A 20080-nucleotide genomic window follows, 5' to 3' on the forward strand; every position below is an offset into this window, starting at 1 on the left:
CACCCATCTGTGTGAGGGCTTTTTAGACTGTTTCAGCACTGATGTTTGCAGACTGCAACAATTTCAGTTGAAGAAAGGATGGTTGGGAGATGATTTTTTGAGGAAAGCACTCATCATTTCCATGAGTTAGCATGATGTACAGGAATAATGGAATGAGGCTCTGAGATGATGATGCAGTAAAAGAGTTTTTTTCAACGGAAGTATTTTAATGCAGACCTCCTCAGCACAACATAATGTGTGGAGAAGAGTGGAGAGAATCGGCACTGAGCATTGCTGCGTTGTGTGCTGGGAACTGCATCACTTGGCCCTTCTGGCTAATCAGTAACTCAAGCTGATAGTCTCCAGCCTTTCCTCCAGAAGGGCAACAGTGCTGACATCTGTCATACTGAGAGGAAAACTTTGTACCTTGAAAGTAGTTCTTGGGAACTCATTGGAAGTAATTTTTAAGAGAAAAGGCTGCAGCTATAGACCTATTTCTTTTACCAGTTTAATCCTGCATGAGTTGCCTGTTCCTCTCTCTCCTGTTCCTCCTCCCTCTGAGTTTCCTACTACTGTTCTTTTATTTCCTTCCTCTGGGTCATCTTTCTCTCCCTCCCCTATATCTAATCCTTCTAGAAAGCACCAGCCTTAAGTGTGCAAATGACATTCTGATACATAGCTTTTTCCTCTTAACAGCTTCACTTTTTCTGTTCATTCCTACACACTTTCATGCCCTACTGAGTATCATCCCTATTTTCTGTTGGGAGGCTGAGAAGTGGAAAGATTTGACGATTGTATTGTCCACCTAAGGACGTGGAACTAAAATCTACATCTCCTGATGTGTAGAACTGACCTTTTATCTCTACTAAGATCCAGGGCTATACGGTTTGTAATTAAGAAATTATTGCTGTTGTTCACACACACACATTTGCACATATTTTAAGTTTAGCAGGTTCACATGCACAAAAAAATGTTGTTGAGAACAGCAAGCATTAAGTATTATAGCACACACAAGTTTATTTTAGCACCTTATGATCTGTCAGCTCTTAATAGCAGGCAGAGCCATATGTTTCTGTGGCAGATTGGCATTTATGGAATTGCCTGCCGGGGGAAAGCGTACGCAATTAGTCACCAACATAGACCCCCAAAGCCTGAAACCGATGTTGCTGTATTAAAAAGAAAGATGAAGGATGTTCTCGTTTATCCATTGGAGTGTCTAACCTTACTTTGAAATCCTTAGTTTCCTTTCACCTCATTTCTCTGTTCACTTATCTTCTTTATCACTGCTAGTCAAGTCTAACAATGCTGCTTTCAGGTTTAAAGCACAGACCATTATTAACCCTTGTCACATTGAAAACAGACCATTTTTTAGTTGTCTTCTGTTTTCTTTTTCACATTCTCCTCCATGACAGTACTTTACTATTCAACCTGGTGCTTTTAGGCTCTTTATCTTTTTCAAAACCTTAAAAATGAATGTATCAGAGTTTTGAAATATCCAAACAAATTATTCCTACTTCCTTCTTACCAAATGTGGGGTACATATCTTCTCGATCATACCAATGTGTTACAAACTGTTTTCTTCCGGTTCCCTAAATTCTCTGTGACTGTGTGGATCTGAATCAGGAATCAACAGCATTGTTTGTGTTGATATAGGGGTCTTACAGGTCGTTAGAAGTTTGTACCTATGATTAACACAATTTTGTATGTTTAAAACTTTCTCAATAAAACAAAATAAAAGGTTGAGATGTCAGATGCATAGATATTAAAGGTTGTATAGATGTTGACAAAGCTCTTTTTCTTGATGGAAATGCCTTTTAGGCAGGTGGAAATATAATTGTGGCAGAAAACACTTCACCTGGGTGCTGATAATTCACTAAAGCAGTTGAGATAAATTTAAGAGTTATAAAACCGTAAGGTAGCTTAAAATTGTTTTTATTATTATACAGGAGTATGTAATTCCCCCAAAGTTCTGATGCAAGTATAAGAATTAAACAGGCTCAGTCTTTAGTGATTCAGACAGATTTTAACACCACAGCAAGCGCTCGCTGGTGTCTGCAGAGAGCAGCAAGATGCGGGGTCACCCGGGAAACCCAGGAGAGAATGTCCTGCTGCGGCATTGGCAGGGTAGGGGCTTCCTATTAGTGCTGAACCTGAAGGTTTCCTACAGGGAACCAAGGACTTTCTAATGAAGGATTGAGTTGGATTTGGTCTGTGTTCAGTGAAAAGCTCTTTGTTTCCAGTTCAAAAGCTTCAAGGGCTAAACGTTTTGGATCCTGACACAGACATACTTCAGGCAACCTGCAAATACTAATCCACACAAATTTATTTGGTACAAAACATTCTTCTACATCACCTTCTTTAAAAAAGAAATGGGCAGTTGTCTTTGGAGGGGTTATTATTTCAGTTCTGTGATGGCCGTTGCCACTGTTAACAACCAGGGAAAATTTTCGAGCTTTGTACTGTTAAGGAGTTAACAATCTGCGTTGGACAGATTGTATTGACAAAGAAAAAAACACACTTCAGACAGCAAAACACTTGTAGCGCAGCTGTGTCAGGAGCCATGAGAACTACCAGTGGCAAAAACATTTTATAGGTTAACAGCAATGGACTGATGCTTCAGAAACAAAGACAAGCGAGCTCCCTGTTAGTATTCAGCTGTAAGACTACATCTTCAGTGGTCAGACTCCATTGCCGAAGCCATGTTGTGCAAAGGCTTTAAGGTTGTCTCTACTGCAATGGTGGAGTGATAAATCCCTGACTTTGAAAAGGGCATATAGGAGTGGGTTCCCTCCTTTAATTACTAATGCTTGCTCATTCGTTATCCTTCTACAGCTCAGATCAAAGGTAAAATGTGGAGAAAACAAAATCAGGATCTTTCTTCCTAAGGCAATCAGCAAGGATCCATTGTGGGTGGGGGCACAGAATTTGATGTGTATGTGTTATGGAGTAGGTTGATCAGTCTTTAAGTACTTGATATACAAAAATGAGCAGAAACAGCTCAGCAACATGCTTTATGCATAATCATTCAAGCACTAGATGTCTCTGTGAGCTGCATAGTCAGGGACAGCATGCAACCTGTGATGGGATGAAGCTGGGGCTCAAACTGTGCAGGAAACCAGTTTGCTTTCCCAGAGGTCTGGAGAGGCATAGCTTTCTGAATTTTAAGACTGTTTAAGTTTGTGTTTTTAAAAATCTGTTGGTGCAATTCCTATATGTCCTAGCGCACCCTGTCTGCTTCCTACACCTTCAGTCCCTTTTCTTTCTTCTCTCACAGAACACAGTACATTAATGTCACATGGTATTTTACAGGAAAGAAGTTCAAGAGGAGGAAAATCTACTGTCAGATCACTCAGCACCTGCTTCAGAACCATAAAATGTGGAAGAAAGTAATTGAGGATGAGGAGAGGTTAGCTGGGACAGAGAAGCAAGGCGTGGAGCAATCCACGCTGCACCAGTCTTCAGAACAAATCCAGGCCATCAGGGAAGAGGAGGAGGAGAAAGGGAAGCCCAAGAGGGATGAAGAGGAGAACGCAACTGTAGAACCAAACCAATGACAATATTTACAGCAGTATTTTAAGACAGATTGACTCGTGCACAGACTCTTTCTCAAGCCAGCACAGCATTTAGACACAACACTGTAGAAGTATGGGATAATGCGCCTACAGCTGTTTAATTTGTTTCTTTTTCCTTTTTATGGTGAGGTACATTGTTTAAACTCCTATGCTCAAGGAAGCTTTCACACTGCGACACCGGCTTTTACAGACTTTCTTTAAAGAGATTTGGGGGTGGGTGGAATTATATAAATATATATATATATATATATAGCCAGGGTTATTGGCTGCACACTTCAGCAAAATACATTTAATGGTATATTATGGTCACTGTGATATTTGCAGAAGGAAGTTATCTAAGGAAATGCTGCTTCTAAAGCACATTTGCAGTTAACAGTAAGGTACCAGTTAAGTAGCTTTTGCTCTTAATGCCAAGGGATAAAAGTTCCAGAGCTTTATATGAATGCTGATATATCCTGCCAACAGATACGTGTGCGTGAGGGGGTGTTTGCGAGCGTGAGTGGATGTAACGTGATATAGCATAGTTTGAGTTCTTATTACACTAGCTGTAGCACATGTCCCAGTACGCGACAAAAAACAGAAGGCCTGAATTTTAGAGCATTTGTGCCCACAAGGGAACCGGAGACCATTTTGAGGAGCTTTGCGTTCCCCGTAGCCCTCCAAGTCCCAGTTTGCACTCCAGCTGCAGCCAGCAGCCTTTCAGCAGGGGCCGCGGTGGCCCGGGGCTGCTGGCCTGGCCCCATCGGCTGTGCGGGCTCCTGCGCCTCCTCCTCTTCCTCCTCCTCCTCCTCCGCGGCACTCCCCAGACTGCTGGCGAAAGGGAGCTGCCGGGAAATTTATTTCCCAAAGGGGGTTACGAGGGGCTGTGTGGCGCGCTGGTCTGTTCCCCGTGAGAGGACCTGGCCCTCCGTGTGCGTGGGAGCGGGTGAACGCTGTGTGCGGCGGTGTGCGTGTTTGGGCAGGAGCGAACGGAGAGCAAATGCGTGTGCGTGCTCGGAAACCAGGGGCACGCCGTCATCTTCCTCCCCTGACCTTATGCCTCCGTGCATCAGTGGCCAAATATACCATTTAAGAACGAAGCTAAACTACGTCTCTTGAGAGCAAAAGAAGGGGAGTGCGGGGGCCGTACCCTTCCTCAGAATAAGAGGCAGACGATGCATTAGGAGCAGCGTGGGGGACGGGTGCCGGTCCTGCCTCGGCCGGACACTCGTATGTCTCAGCAACCACTCACATGAGCTTCAGAGAACTTGGTTTTTCAGTGTGACGTGCTGGATGGGAGCAGTTTGTTGCTGGCATTCTGCTTAGAAGCAGCGTTTGATACCACCAATATACTTTTTTTCTTTTTTCTTTTTTTTTTTTTTAAGAGAAAGGAAAAGATCGGGCCTGTAAGAAGAGCAGATCTTTTTTTTGGTTCTGTTTATTTGTTTTCTCTGTTGTTTATGCTGTGAGCCAAATGTCTATTTAAAAGGTTGGATATTCACTTTCAATATTTTATTTCACAATATTATATTTGTCAATGATTAGCTATCTAGATGTAAATATGGAAAAATTTTTATGGGTTCCTGTAGATAATGATATCTTTAAGAAAAAAAGAAAAAGAAAAAAAGGGAAAAGTCTTTTTGTAAAGCTAATTTTTTAAAAAATAAATACAAAAACATTTTTATACAGTGTAGCCATTTCCAAACCCAACAAATAAAGTCTTGAGTAATTTGTATAGACCCTTCTGGGAAGCCAGTGGTCTACAGGATCAAGGCTTTAAAATATTAATGCTCTTTGGGACTGGCAGCACCAACCAATACAACAAAATTTAGAGTTTTGTTCCCCCAAAAAAAGAATATATATATATAAAGTTCAGTTTCTCTCAAAAATCATTTGACTATGTATGCTTTTTATATTTTGATCCTGCAGCCCCTTGCCAAGAAGAGGATTGCTTGTGTGAGTAAGAATGCTTGTGAAAGGAAGAGTTTGTAGGAGAAGTCCTTTCTATATTAAATTTCTGACATTGCATCCATCACTTTCTGCTATCCTTACGCATTCACCACATTTCATGATCCTATTGATACCTCCCCAAAAATGTTGGAAAACATTCTCTATCAAAGCAAATCAGCATGTGTGTTACCACTTCAGAGTTTCTTTTTGCTTTGCATTTCTGTTAGAGTGTGCTTTTGCTGGAAAACAGGATTTTGGTTTCTTACAGGTTGCATTTGCCTGATATTGTCCCATCCTACTCTTACCAGTAGAGAAGGCATTTGTGTTTTGACAGAGTGACTCTAGAGCATGGCTCTGAATGCTCTTAGCAGCATAAATATTTATTAAGTGTTTTTCAATTAAATCAGAAAAGCGAAGATCCAAATTGCACTATTATTTTAAAGGGAAAGGACATAGCAGAATTCATTCAATAGAAAAAAAGATGTCTCCGAGGTCTCAGCAAGTCTCCACCAATTCCATCTTGCACTCTTTTCACACCTCTTCAGTTACTTTGATTAATCATTTTATTTGGGGTTTTCTTGTACAATTGATATGCATACCTTATAGTATGAGAAGAATTTAATATGCCTCCTTCTGTCCTTTAAAAATTAAACTTACAGAGATGCTTTAAAATGTCACATCTCCAAGCACTTTTTTCTCCATTTTCAGTGCATGATCACTGGGACTGGATTTTTTATATTGATTTTTATATTGCCTTTGCTAAAAGAAGAAAAAAAGAAGTTACAGCAGAAAGCGTTAGTGGCTACCCAGTTGGTAAAATTACACAGAGGCATTCAAGAATGAGGTGAAATCCCACAAGTGGACTTCCACATACTCCTCTAAGCAGGCATACACAGGGTTGAACTAAGAAAAATTAACCTAAAAATGTGCTGAAATGGAATTACTCTATTTTTCCTAGTCATCAGTTTTGGTTGCCATTAGGTAAAATCTTTGTCAGCTTCTAATCTGTTAAGATTTTTTTCTATATTGCCAAAGCAGCTGTCACAAATTGTTACTGCATTGCTACACAAGCCTGTTTGTGGGTACAGTTTGATTAACTCAGGTCTTTTGCAGTGAAGGAGTTGCTGACAGGCTTAAAATCAGAATGATCACTGATTTTATCCAAACTGGAAGGAATACCAGTGAAGAAGCTAAATTAGCTGGGAGTGGTTAACTTGGTAAGAGGTGACTTATTTTTGCACTCCAAATAGTTACTAATAGAATCCAATTTCTGCAGGTGTCCACTCCTTATGAATCTGTTTTTCAGTCTTTGCAGAGCATTTTTGGCAGGCATTGATCAGGAAATTTCCCAGATTGGCTTAAATTTAATACAAAAGAAAATACCAGAGAGATTTTGTATCAAACGTGAATACCATTGTTTTGCTTTGGGGTTTTTACTAGATAATGAAGCAGGTAATATTTTAGGGGGTTTGTAATAGTTTCTAGTCCGAAGGAGGCAAAGCTTTTGACCTGCAGTTGCAGCAACCTTTTGGAGGCTAGACCTTGACAGTTTTCCACTTTGTGCAGTCCTTTTGTGTTGCAAACCCCAAATAAACCACAACCTGTGCAATATTTGGGGGGAGGGGAGGGGAGAAGAAAACTAATTGTATTCTGTCAGCAAAGTGCTCAGATTTCAGGGGGGATGTTTACAATGTTGATTTGGGTTTCTGGTATATATAGTATGCAAAGAGGTTTGTTAGATACTAGGGAAAGCAAGCCCCATTTAAACGGTGTTTTGCAGTAACAAAAAATTTACGTATTTTAGTTTCCAGTTCTTTAAAAACAGGAAGAGAAAGATTGGACTATTTTTTCCCATTTGATATTTTGGTTTCTCCACTGTAATGTCACCTGGTGACTGATCCTGCTCCCTTCTAGTCTAAGAGAAGTTTGCTGTTCCCTTAAATAAGGGACTTTTTGCAGTGCTTGCAGCCCCCAGTGCAGTGAGAAAAGCACTCTGCCCATCACATATAAACCCTTTTGTCCCCATATTCCCAGTTTGCTTGATAGTCACATGCTGTTCATTGTGGAATATAACTTTTCTCTTTATGCTCGTGTTGCAGAAGGAACACATGGGAGTAGAGAGTGTGAAAGCCCCAAACCATTTATTTTATTGCCTTTTCTTTTAGGAGGAGTCTAAGACTTTCGTTTCCAAGAATCCCAAAATACCTGTGTCTAGAAGTAATAATTTCCACCATGTTCAAAGGACCATAATTTACTATTTATGGTCTAATTCTTGAGGGAACCTGGCGTTTCTTGATTTGTTTTGAGCTAATGTACAGAGCATGTTGACACTCATCTCTGAAAATCATATGCCTCCTCCAGTAGAAAGATGGTGTTTGATGCAATGCTGCAAGCCACGCATCAGAAGTAAGTTGAAAGAATCTACTAGGAAAAAGGGATCCTACTGTGCTCTTGGCAACATTTTGAACTCCCCTTCTGTGGGAGTGAAATTTTTTACAGAAAGCTGGGGAAATCACTGTGTGTCACCGATGGCCTCCCCTGTGACCTTGTGCAGGGTGCTGGCTCTCATAGCAAATGGTGCTCACATTCTGGCAGTAAAAGGCTCCCAGGGCAGATGTAGTTTGCATTTGTTAACAATGCAGGGATAGTTGTTCATCAGTTTTTACCCTGACATCATGTGTGAATGTCTCTCTGCATCATCATCAAGTTAAAATCCAAGACTGTGATTGCTCACGACCTTTTGAGTGGATGCATTTGGGACTTTCACCCTTAGTGTACTACTGTTAGAAGTTCTTAAGATCCTGATGGTCTGAATTTGGAAGGAAGTTAAGTCTGTAAAGGTTCAGATAGATGCTTCTAAAAGTACCATTTGGCATCTAAGCAAATTCTGTACCCAACTCCCTTTTTATGCTTTCCGTGCTGGATTTTAAGTTCATTTGTTTTCTTTAGGAAGTTCTCCTAAATTTTTGTCTGCTTTTTAGGTACAAAAATTTTTCTGAAATTCCAGCCATCTTCTTCTTCCTTCATAAATGCCCTGGAAAGTAGAATGCAGTGTGGAGAAGCCAAGGATCTTGCCAAACTGAGCATCAGTCAGTGGTGCAGCCCATGAGGACTGCCCAGCCTGTGGCCCAGTCTGGGCGCATTCGCACCCAGTGCCATGCCCGTGCTGGTGAGCTGTGAGCTGAGTAGGTGTGGGGTAGCTGTCAGTTGGGGTCCTCGGCAGCCTGAGGCCCACCAGCTTTTAGTGGGACTTGGGATCTTAGAGAATTTTGTCGGTTTTCAAAGAACCTTAGGCACTTTTGAAAATTTTGCCGTAAGTATAATGCAGCAAAAGGTTTGTGGTTGGTCCCAGGTGTTAATGAAGTGTTTGTGCAAAGTCCCATTAATTATCAGGCACATCCTGCTTGGGCTGTGTGGTGTGGTCCTGTGCTGGTGATGGCGAGGGCTTTGCTGTTGATGAAGATGGTTGCAGGTGTGAGTCCACCCTCTCACTGACTTTCCATGGACACAGCCAGATGTGCCAGTCAGTGTGAGCCTGGGCAGCCCAGCAAACCCAGCTGCACCCCGGGCTGTGATCCAGAAAAAGCACAAGGCGCTTGGCCAGCAAATACCCCAAGGAGATGCACCAGCAGATTCAAGTGAGGGAGAGGCAACATGGATGTGCTGTGGTTCATTCTAGAGCTGAGCCATCTGACAGTGTTCAGTAGGTTGGGAGGGCAGCAGTGACAGTCTGTGGCTTTTCTTTCTCTGAAGGAAGAGGCTTTTGACTGTTGGAAAACCTGTAATTTATAAAAACATATAATATTTGCTATTACTTTTGCAAGAACTGTTATGGTTGAGATGTTCCAGCACTATGTGTTTAAGGAAGAAAGGTTTCAATTTAAAGATGAGTATGAGAATTTCTTGAGCATCCCACGGCCTCATGGGCAGAAGATTAGATCGAGGCACGTGCACAGCGCAGAGAACGTGCCTCTCCCCAGTCTGCTGCAGGCACCGCAGCTGGGAGGCAGGCACGGAGGGTCGCTTGCTCTTTCCAGTCTCAGGCCTGGACGCTGAGCCTGAGAACTTGGGTATTCCTCAGCTGGCAGCACAGCACTGGTGTAATAGGTCCTCGAGTTGATGGGGTTGTAGACATGCAGGGAGAAAGTCAAACTGGCAATTCATAGGAAAGAGAAAAGGAAATTGTAGTCCAGTATGAAACAGACTTTATGCAACACACTTAATTTTCCCTTTCTTTCAAAATCAAACATAATCCCACTGGAATGAAGTAACCATGGAGTTCCTTGTGTTTTAATTGCTGTTTGATGTTGCAGCATTAGTCAAAATGGTGGCAGCATTAAAGAGAAGATAATTGCTCCCATTAACTAGGGTGGGGGAATCTTTTTTTTTTTTCCCCCCCATATTTTTAGGTGAGCCAACAAATAAGACTGTCCAGGCCTCCTGAAGAAAATGAATGTTCAGTGTTTTTTAACAGATCGGGGAATAATTGAAATTAGGTGACAGCTGTCTTAAGCAATCATTTGAAGAGCTAGCAAAAAATACTGATTATTGGAGGCAAACTTTTAATTAGAGCAAAATAGCACCAGTACTTTTGAGAGCAACTTAGTGTGATAAATCTTTCTTTGAATTTCATCACTTTCATTTAGCAAAACAACATTCCTTTGGAGGTAAATCAAAGCAGTGTTTTAGCCCCTGCTGTGGTAGTTATTGAATCCCAGTGTTGGAGGGAGCAGTGCGAGAGTTATCCTCCATTTACATCCTAATTATGATTTATTTAGAGGCCATTAGTGGGATTTTCCTGGCAGGCAGGTGTTCTCTTGATGAAAAAATACATCACGCCTCCTTGGTAGGATGCAGATGTCGCCCGCATGAGCACCTGCCTGAATTCTTAGGACAATACAAGCTCCTCAGGAGCCTGCGGGCAGGAGGATGCGGGTGTACTTCTGGAGAGTCTTAATTTCACAATGACAAAAGGGGGCAAAAGCTTGAGCTAGTTAACCATATTTCTTCGATAAAGCTGAAACAATAAGAAGCATCGTGCAGTCTGAAAGCTTGCCAACGTCACTTGAGGTGTATGCAAAAATTTCCCCGAGGGCTTGCACATGTAAAACTATTCCTTCTGGAAGGTGATGATTTCAGGTAAAACCAACTGGCCTTGGCCGTGGTCTGTCGAGCTGAAGGATATAGTGAACCGAGAAGAATTTTTGACTGAAGTAGTTTAATTCTCCCTCATTAAAGAATACTTTGCTTGGTGCTAGAGGAAGAAAAAAAAAGATAATATTTATTTCAGTTGACCTTTTCAGGTGGTTAGCCCATGCCAGTTGTTTCTTACTTCCAAAGCCGTGCTTGCAGTGTGCTCGAGGTATGGAAACGGGACACGGGAAACTCAAATCTTTCTGTTTTCTGTCTGTGTGGAAGCATAAGAGCAGGTATAAAGGACTTTGCCACAGCTGCGGACCGTGTATCCCTTTACAATTGAATTGTCTTGTCCTGATTCAAAAACCGTAGAAACCAGATCAAATAAGCAAAACACGGCGCGTGCTGTGGCCCCGGCGAGGCAGGCGTGTGTTCGCCTGCTTTTCCTTGGGCTGGCAGAGGGACCCGCGCTGGCACCCTTGGCCTGCAAATGCCGTGGGGTCCCTGGCAGCACGGCACGGCACGGCACGGGGGGAGGAACTGGGGGAGGTAAAGAACAAATGCCGAATTTTAGAGGGCTGTTGTCAAAGCAGATGGAGAAATACCTTCATGTAATCCAACTCTGTGCCCACCTCGCCGTGGTTTGCTCACAGCGATAGCCCCAAGGCAGTGGGCTTAGATGCTCTGGTTTTCAACGCCGTCTTCATTTACCACAGTGAACACTTACAAACAATTAACGTGAATTAGCAATTGCTCTTTGCTTTTAAATATTTATTTAAAGGTGGTTGAGTTTTGGGGAGTTTGTTGTTACTGTTTTTTCCCCCGGAGCCTAGTCATTTTGCCCCCATGCTTTCATAAAAAAGGAAAAAAAAAAGTCTTTAATCTGATCAGAGAGAAAACAGTGAGGGGTTTGCCATGTGTATACATAGTACTTTAGGTAGAAAGCCCGTCATCTGTTAAAGCTATCTTTCCTATTCAAAATTCCTGCCTGATTCTGACACAAGATGAAAATCTGTATTTGAATGCAAAATTTTCATTTTTAGATGTTCGTAAATCTTAGTACAGTACTGCAGATGGTATCCTAAAAGATCAAAGACAGCGTTAACAGTTATGTGGTGTTGATGATATTTTTAATATTTCAACCATGTCAGCATACATTTGGTCATTCCTTTTCTAAAGTTAAGTCTTCTTTTCTTGAGTAATCAGTATAAGATGTTTGCATGATGGAAAGTAATTTAAGTTCACTTTTTAAAAATACGTGATTCATACTGTAGGTTATGTTTGTTTAACAGATTAACATTTTCACTGACGGGTGGCAGTTTTTTTCTTTTTAGTGCTTTTGATAGAAGAATATCTAGGACATTTTCCAACAGAAACACATTTTGTAATCTTTGCCTCCAGTTGTGGGAGTAGTACCTTTCAAAAATAATTGTTTTCCAATACAGTTTGGCCATCTGGGTGACAATATGCGAGTATGTATATCACATACAAGATATGATTTTAAAAAAAAAAATTAAATCCCATTTTGGTGAAAGTAATCAAGAAATTAATCCGGCAAGGTCAAAACCCTTTCTGAGTAAAAATTTTGGGTGCATCAATATAATTGATGCACTCGACCCCTGCACCAGATTTTGGGGCCAAATGATACAAATTTTGTATTTTCAAATTCACAAAAGGCCAATCAAAGGTTTTTTACTTCAGAAAACACTGAGAAATTTGATCATTTTACATCCCATCCTATGAGGTTTGACTCCTGGCCTGGGACCTCAGGGCGCTGTGCCTCAGACACAATTACTTTATGATGCTCATTCAGACTCAGCTCTAGTAGCAAGTTTCCGCAAATCACCCATGTACTTCAAAATTAATCCCCCCTTGATTTTTTTCACTTCAAAAGGTGGGGGGGGGGGGGGGGAATGTCATTTTATACAGCCCTATTTGAAAAGGGTTTTATGTACCTTTATAATTCTTTTGAAGCAATATTTTAAAAAATAACTGCCAGCCAAAGTGGCAATGCAGAAGTGCCATCTTGTTTAGGATTTGTACACACCAGTTTTTAACACAGTGTTCTTTTCACTAAGTACTACATACGTTAATTTATATTTATATATTGTCAATATTGTTGTAACCAAGCTTCTCCTTTCTAAACACTTCAGGAACAAGGCCTTGTATTTTTAGGTGATTTTCATAAACAGAATAATTCTTTTCCTTTCACTAGTATCTTGCACTCAATACATGTAGCAATACTTAATATATTCTCTTCACAAGTATTTGTTAAGTGATTTAGTTAATGGCTGATAAATGTTTTGTACAAAATAGATTCTGTACAGGAAAAAATCTTTTAGATAAACATTATTTATTTTTACTGTTTTGTAAGTTAGACACTATAATGAAGCTCCTTTTTGCCAGAATTACTGGAAGTGCCTCTTGGTAAAATGTATTATACAGTAAATATGTATTCAAAATTATTAGAAATACTTGTCACAAAATGAACAATGTGGATGTTGCAATGTGAAGACAAATGTACAACATAAATATAATTCTGTGGTATCCTGTTTGCTGTGTTTCTTTTTCCTTTATTGAACAAATTTGCTTTCAGTGCCCAGCTTTCAGTTTAAGCACCAGACTGCAAATGACCTGTAGCCTCTTCAAACTCTCATTTAAATCCAGTAAAGCTGGTACATACTGAATTACTTTTTCATCTGCCAGCCCTGCTCGGTACGTGTTAGTGACCCATGCTTAGGTTTATTGGTATCCGATTACCCGCAACTTTTACCAGCAGAATTCTGCACTTTATTTCGGATCACTAATAAATCCCATGTTAAATGCTGTGTGACTCAACCAATCTGTGGAAGGCCTCATTATAAACATCCTTCTTTAATGATGGCCAATATTTCAACATCTGTCATCTGTGTACTTTTCAATCCAATTAGTATGGACCATACTGATTGTATGTGGTCTATATTACATGGTACTATTCAGCCATAGTAATGCAGAATGAAATGTGTTACCTTAACAGTGTTTTCCTTTTTAATCACAGAAGTAGTCTGTTAAAGTGGGACATCAGTAAGTGAAATCAATTTTCTTGCAATTATGTTGGTAAGTATACTGTCATTCTTCAGTGAAAGATTTTGCTAGTCCATTAATGTGGGCTAGAATTGACATCTAGCTACTTTCTTTGCTCAGTGTTTATGATTTCAAAAAAGTTATAGCTTACAGCTGGCAAGTATTTTCCCCATTTTTTATTACCTACTTTCATCAAAGATCTGGAGAGCTCTTCAGGCAACTCATTTGAAATGGCTGCATACAAATTATCTGGATCAACTACGTATTCAAAGCCTCTTTCCCTATAACTTAAAAATTAACAGCTTTCAAAATACAGAAAACATCAGCTGCATATCTGGCTGTCAGTTTTCAAGTCCTACCAGTTTATTTGCCATCTAGCTTAAATTCTGAATGGCAAAAATGTAAGGAAATTTGCACCAGGCAGTGACTAGGAAGGAATTAGTTGGGATCATTGCCGGTACAAAAGTAAAATATGGTTATACCTATTCTAAGGGAACTGCTTATAAGCCTGCAGCTGGTCTGTCCCAAACACTTAGTAACTCCATAGCATGGAATTATTTGATGCAGAGATTCACAGCTGCCCACAGAGAAGCATACAACTGGAGTAGCGAAGAAAAACTCTTTCCCTTCAATACTGCTCGTCACAAAGAGTAGGGGCTAGCAAGGTAGAGAATGCACTTGTCTTTGAAAATCACCAAACTCCCTTTGGAACTCTTCAAACAGCAAGAGGTTCCCATGGGAAGAGATGAGCAATAAAACACAGGGCAGAAGCAGTCAATCTACTAATGAGACCACACATGAGCATGCCTCTCCTGGGCTTTCGGTAAAACATAAAGGAGGCCATGACGCACAGTCAGTAGCAGCTCAATTAAATGTTGCATTTTCCAGGTGTTCAAATTACTCTCAATTGCCCAGGCAAATCCACTTGGCTAAAACCGCTTAAAATGTTTCACTAAAAATAGAAATCTCAGAGAACTCTTGGCGCTCTGTTTAGCAATGCTTTCTTTAATGTTTCTTCAATTATCTCACCAAAATCCTGTGGAAATCGACATTAACCCTCATGCCACCATGGACTCCCTGGATACACGTAGGAGTAGAACAGCAAATGACTTTGACAGTCAGATGTGTGACTTCCAGGTGCTACCCTGACTGATGGGGTCTGTAGCTCTGGGGTAGCCAATCCGAGGGAGATTTTTAACCACTCCACGCTGGGATCCCAAAAATCTGGCATGCTGAGATGGAAACTGTCAAAGCCAGCTACTTTGTCGAACAGCTTCACAGTCAAGGGGTGATGCTAACATTGCATTCATTTGTGAGCCATGGGCGAAAAAGTGCAAGTTTAATGTTTTACCTAAGGTTTTGACGGCTTGTGTCACACCCAATCCAGACCGCTAGTTATAGTCACTAAATAACCTGGGATAGTTTGGAAGTCTGATACAGATAAAAGGTTGCTGCAACATCTGCTTGTGTGCAGCCAGGAAATACAAAGCAGAAGGTTCCTGTTTGATGTGCATGATGGCTTCTTTTACAGTGACTTTTGTTGTTGTTGCTGGTAAATTACTTCCCTTCACAATCCTTTGCACATGGCAATTGTTTATTACTGTGCTTGCCAAAGGCATCATATTCTACAAATTCAACACCTTCTGTGTAATAAACTCTTCTGTTAAATTCTTTACACCTTCTCTTTCCACATTTCTAGCCAAAACCTTTGTGTTTAAACCTGCTTCAAAGAACTTATCTGCATTACAGAAAGTGCTATGGGATTTTATTAAGATTAAAGGTATTAATCCCTAGCGTCTGGACAAATTCCAGTTTCTCTTATTACCTTCTTCTAAATTAAAATTCTCCCCAAAGCTCCAGTGGGTACAAATGCTTCCTGGCCTGAAGAGATGTGTCTTGTCACTGGATCTCTCATTCATTCTTCTTGTTATACCCCCTCTGCAAGTGCTTTCAGGGTAACCTACAGCCACTGAGCACGCTCCTGTACGTTACCTCAGGCACCCAGCATGGAGAACATGCATAGAAAAGGTGGTATTGTTCTATGGTCAAGGCACAGTAAATGCATTTACTGCAACTGCTGTTTTGGAAAATTCTTCTTCCTGAGGCTCATGAAAGGGGCTGAAAATCTGAACGTCAGGAATAATTTGATGAGCACCTCAGGGTAATGAGACTTCTCAGAAGGATGTGTGGATATCCTAATAATAAGTTATCCAGGTCCAAAAAAATAATTAGAACAGTTTTCTATTGCTTTTTCTGTTCTTTGATAGGAAAAATGTTCTTTGAGGCTAGATCTGGAAGTCCTTAGTTGGGCAAGGAAGTACTATCCTCAAGCCTGAAATTCTCACGGCAGTCCCCAAGTGCTTCTAACAGCTGAAGTGTATTATTTGTCATTGGTTCTTTCATGTGGAATGATTATGCAAGGTTTGTTCTGACAGTAGGTTTTCTACACATTTATGTTCTTACCAAGTATGTTCTTAGGATTGGCAACAGAAAGAAGAGGAAAATTAATGTCAAGAAATAATGAATCCATAGCAATGGAGTAGTATAGCTAAAGGAATTAAAATTATATAGGCAGTGAAACTGGATTGCTTTGTTAGTTAACTGTAAATGTCTTCAGTGTATCTGCTTGTCATTTACTCCAAACTACACATTTATCTAAGAATCACAGCTAGCAGAAATAATTTTTTTATACATTACAAAAGTTAAATTGTACTAAAATTTAAGTACTCAGAGTTGTTTCTTTGAAAGAAACAGCTCCTTCCAAGCCATCATGCTTTCTAAGTTGCCTTTATTCTGGCAGCTGCACTTCCAGACTCAACAGTGGTGTGATGCCTTGAGCTTCCTGCTCTCTGGACAAGGATTCGAGATCTGGATCTGTTTGTTTGAGTTTTTTCCTGAGCTCTGCACAAACTTCCTGCATGACCTTCAGCAAACATGAACAGTTCAGTTCCTCTCCTTCAAATGTGAATAATACTTACTATTTAGCCAGCTCTCTCGGTCTTGTCTGCTGCATCTTAGCTCCTGCGCTGAGCTCTCCGAGCGTTTAGGAGATCATTGCAGTACGAGAACTCTGGGCCACAAGCAGTTGCTGCCATGACTGGCTCTCCTTCTCTGTGAGTCGTTCCAGGCACAGCAGAGCGGCTCAGGGTTGGAATATTTATGTGCTAGCATAAGTAAAATAATAAAGGAGCATTTGGCCAAGTGTCAATCTGAGTAGTTGAGGACTCATTCTACTGAGAGTTTCTACGTAGCTTTGCAACCCAGTATTAAGGCTTTGGAATGTGTTCTCTGTCAGACCATAGAAATCAGGTAAGTTTGGATTTTAAGGTGATGTGGTACATCAAAATTCCATTTATACATTTTGGTTTTCTTTTTTTAAGAGTCAATATTTTCCTTCTATCAGATAAAAATAAATGTTTCTTTGCAGCTGTTATGTGTGTATTCAGATTTCAGTATAAAGTTTATCTTTACAAGCAGGCCCTTATGTTTTAAATAAGTCTGTTGGAATACGTTTTTAAAAAATGTCTTTAACAAAGGGAAAAGTTCCATGCTTCTGACCACTGGGGGGGTTCTTTTGAGACTTTACAAGGTTAGCATTTGCTTAAGAAATGTGCTTGAAGAAGAAGCAGCTGGTTCCCTGGAGCTACATCTTAGAGATCTGTTGTTGTTGGATGGTTTAAAGACTGACCCAAAAACCTGCTGTGTTGTTAGTGTACTGATACATCTGAGTCAAGATTACTCTTGTCACAGCTATTCACTACGGCTAGACTAGGCTTTGTAAATGTAATTAATTTAACCCTATGCTTTAGAAATGAAGGTGGTCTGGCTTCTAATTTCCTGTAACTAATACAAAGTAGGAATGCTAAGAAAATAGAAACAGACCTTGAGGAACAAGCTTTAGTCTGGTTCTTTGTCCTGTAACTGCTTTAAAGGCTTTTTTCAATTATAGAATAAGTATATATAAGTGAGCAATTTCTTTTAGGACTGTGGGAAACCAAAACCTTTCTTGTGTGATTGATTGTCTAGCAAACTTCCAATGAGTTTTGTGTCATTGTGCTTGGGAAGTGCTCTGCTGTGGGAGGCACTGAAAAGTGACACACAAAGTGACAACTGTATTGGAGTTCGTAGTGATCCGTTTCCCCTGTCTCAGTTCTTGTTAGTAAATTGTAGCAGGTGATGTACTGCATCACCTTTCCATGCGATATCCATGGCCTGGGAGACTAATAAATTCCTACCTGGATGAGACTTCCTTCTCTGCCAGATGAACTCACTGAGTTTTAGTGAGGATCTTGTATTCATTTACTCTGAGCATCTGGAAAAGTATTGTAGAGGACATAAATACAACCGTTTCTGAGGAACAGCTATAATTAGCTTATAAAGGAATGGTTATGCTCTTCTGGAAGGTGTAAGAAAACTTTCCATAATGGAAAATACCTCCCCCAGCGTGGTTTTGATAAAGTTCCAGTTAAGATATTATCTACACTTATAAAGAAGTCAGAGAAGGCTCTGTAAAGAAATTCCAGTGAAAGCCCAACTGTGATAGGAAACTGATGCTGAGGTTTTACAATGAACCAAAAATTCAGGAAAGATGAGAAGATTGCACTAAATCTCGTGGGCCTCGATCTTCAAAGCATTGCTTCATCTTAAAGTACATAAACCCATTCTTTAGGCATTTTTCTGTAAGGGTAGAGGACTGTGTCCTGGTGTTCATCAGTATGATTTGTAACATAATGGGGGTTTGGAGTATTACGTGAAAGGGATTTATATAAAGAATTTATGGTGCTGAACATGGGCATCACCTATTTTAAGGGACAGTGTGGTGAAGGCTACCAGTGGCAGAATAACTGGAGTCTGTGTCAGAAATCATTGAAGGAGACAAGGTCAGCAACAAAGATTAAAGGTCAGGCAAAACTAGTACAGCTCCTGTATTGTTTAAACTCAGTTTTCCTAAAAATTGAAGGAAACAGGCTAGAAGCTGTTCTCTGAAAGAGGCTGAAGGAACTCATAATCACTAATTCTCCTAATCACTAATTCCTGTGGACTATTAGGCACCCTGATATCTCTTAGGAAAGGAGAAAAGAGATTTCCAAGTTTCCAAACCTGCCAAGTAAGGATATAAGACACATTAAAGTACAAAATGTGAATTATGTGCAGTGTAATAAAATTCCAGCCGCACTAAGAATCCAAAATGGAGATATAATGAAGGAACGAATACTAATTTGTATTAAATCTAGGAAAGTAGAAGCCTGTTCCAATGCGCCGTGTTTGGCACGGCACCATTTTGAGTGTCAGTGAGGTTTTAGCTGCCATGGGAACATTCCCTACTGCAGAGGGTGGGAAAGAGCAAGAAGGGGAAAGGAAAAAGTATAGTTTTAACACCTTTGTATAGTTAAAGCTCACAGGTTAGCAGAAGACATAGGATTTATAGCCTCTCTCATCTCAAGTAACTCCTCTGGGAACTAGTCATGTTTACACAAACTTGCTCTTTCACTAGCGATGACCTTGTGACAGGAAAAACACAGGGTGGGAATGAAGTTTGCAAATTTTTGCTTTCACTATGGCAAAGGACTTGACTGACTCTCCTGTGCAATTCTGTCCTCTTTTCTAATGGGTCTTCTCATTCTGGTTTTGCATCATGTTGATGGGGACTTTGCCCTGCAGCTTTTGGGGAGCAGGGCATACTGGACATAGCAGGAAGGACCCGGGTCTGGATGGGAAAAATCTGTGAATCACCTGTTCACCCTACATCCTATCTTCTCCCACGCACCCCCTTTTTTTTTTCTCTGGTTCATTCCCCCTTGAAGTCTTTCATTTCCTGGGAAAGAGCAATTAAGAAGATCAGGAAATTTTTTTTTCCCTCTCCACAAAGCTTTGTCACGTGCCCCATCAAACTTACAGCAACTTACAAAGAAAAATACCCCCTGGAGGGTTTAGATGCTCTTCAGGATTTCCAGCTAGGGCACCCAGTGTCTTTGCTTTGCCCATGTGCCCACTGTCCTGGAGCTGATAGGAGCGGAGAAAGGAAGAAAAAAAGTGAGGAGGTGGGGGAGGAGGATGGGGGGGGAGACGAATACCAAGTGCTCAGGCAAAACAAGAAACAAAACAAGTTCCCCCACCCTTATGCTTTTTCCTTTTTCTACCTCCAGTATAAGATGTACCATCCCTAGACAGGGTAATTTCTAAGAGGTGGTTTTCCCCTCCAATTTTTTCCCACTTCTAAGCTAGGACCAGCACCCATGCATGCATGTATGGGTATGCATAAGCAATAGAGGGAGCTTACCTGCGAAAACTGGTAGGCACCATCTCTGGGGATTTCTGCTGCCAGGTAAGATTTGGCTTTTCTTCCTCTCTTTGTTGAGTCGACTTTCAGAGAGGATGTCCTTTAGCTGGGTTCATGGGTA

At 40.7% G+C, this 20080-nt stretch overlaps 1 protein-coding gene and 1 long non-coding RNA gene across 5 annotated transcripts in view; one reads left to right on the forward strand and one right to left on the reverse strand.

The window, feature by feature from the left end:
• Nucleotides 1-7100, forward strand: part of PDE3A (phosphodiesterase 3A) — a 262985-nt gene extending 255885 nt beyond the window's left edge. For all 4 annotated transcript variants that reach the window (XM_069807850.1, XM_069807851.1, XM_069807853.1 and 1 more), the window contains one exon: nucleotides 3289-7100. In XM_069807850.1, the coding sequence (XP_069663951.1) occupies nucleotides 3289-3533 (245 nt within the window). In that variant the 3' untranslated portion in view covers nucleotides 3534-7100. The remainder of the gene's footprint in view (nucleotides 1-3288) is intronic.
• Nucleotides 7101-16515: 9415 nt separating this feature from the next.
• On the reverse strand, nucleotides 16516-20076 carry LOC138690092 (uncharacterized). The gene is made up of 3 exons (XR_011328896.1): nucleotides 19960-20076; nucleotides 17915-17991; nucleotides 16516-16843 (listed from the first exon to the last, which is right to left on the reverse strand). It is a non-coding gene; the product is annotated as an uncharacterized lncRNA (long non-coding RNA).
• Nucleotides 20077-20080: the final 4 nt, after the last annotated feature.

This window comes from Haliaeetus albicilla, chromosome 19, assembly GCF_947461875.1.
Source record: "Haliaeetus albicilla chromosome 19, bHalAlb1.1, whole genome shotgun sequence".
Taxonomy (NCBI): domain Eukaryota; kingdom Metazoa; phylum Chordata; class Aves; order Accipitriformes; family Accipitridae; genus Haliaeetus; species Haliaeetus albicilla.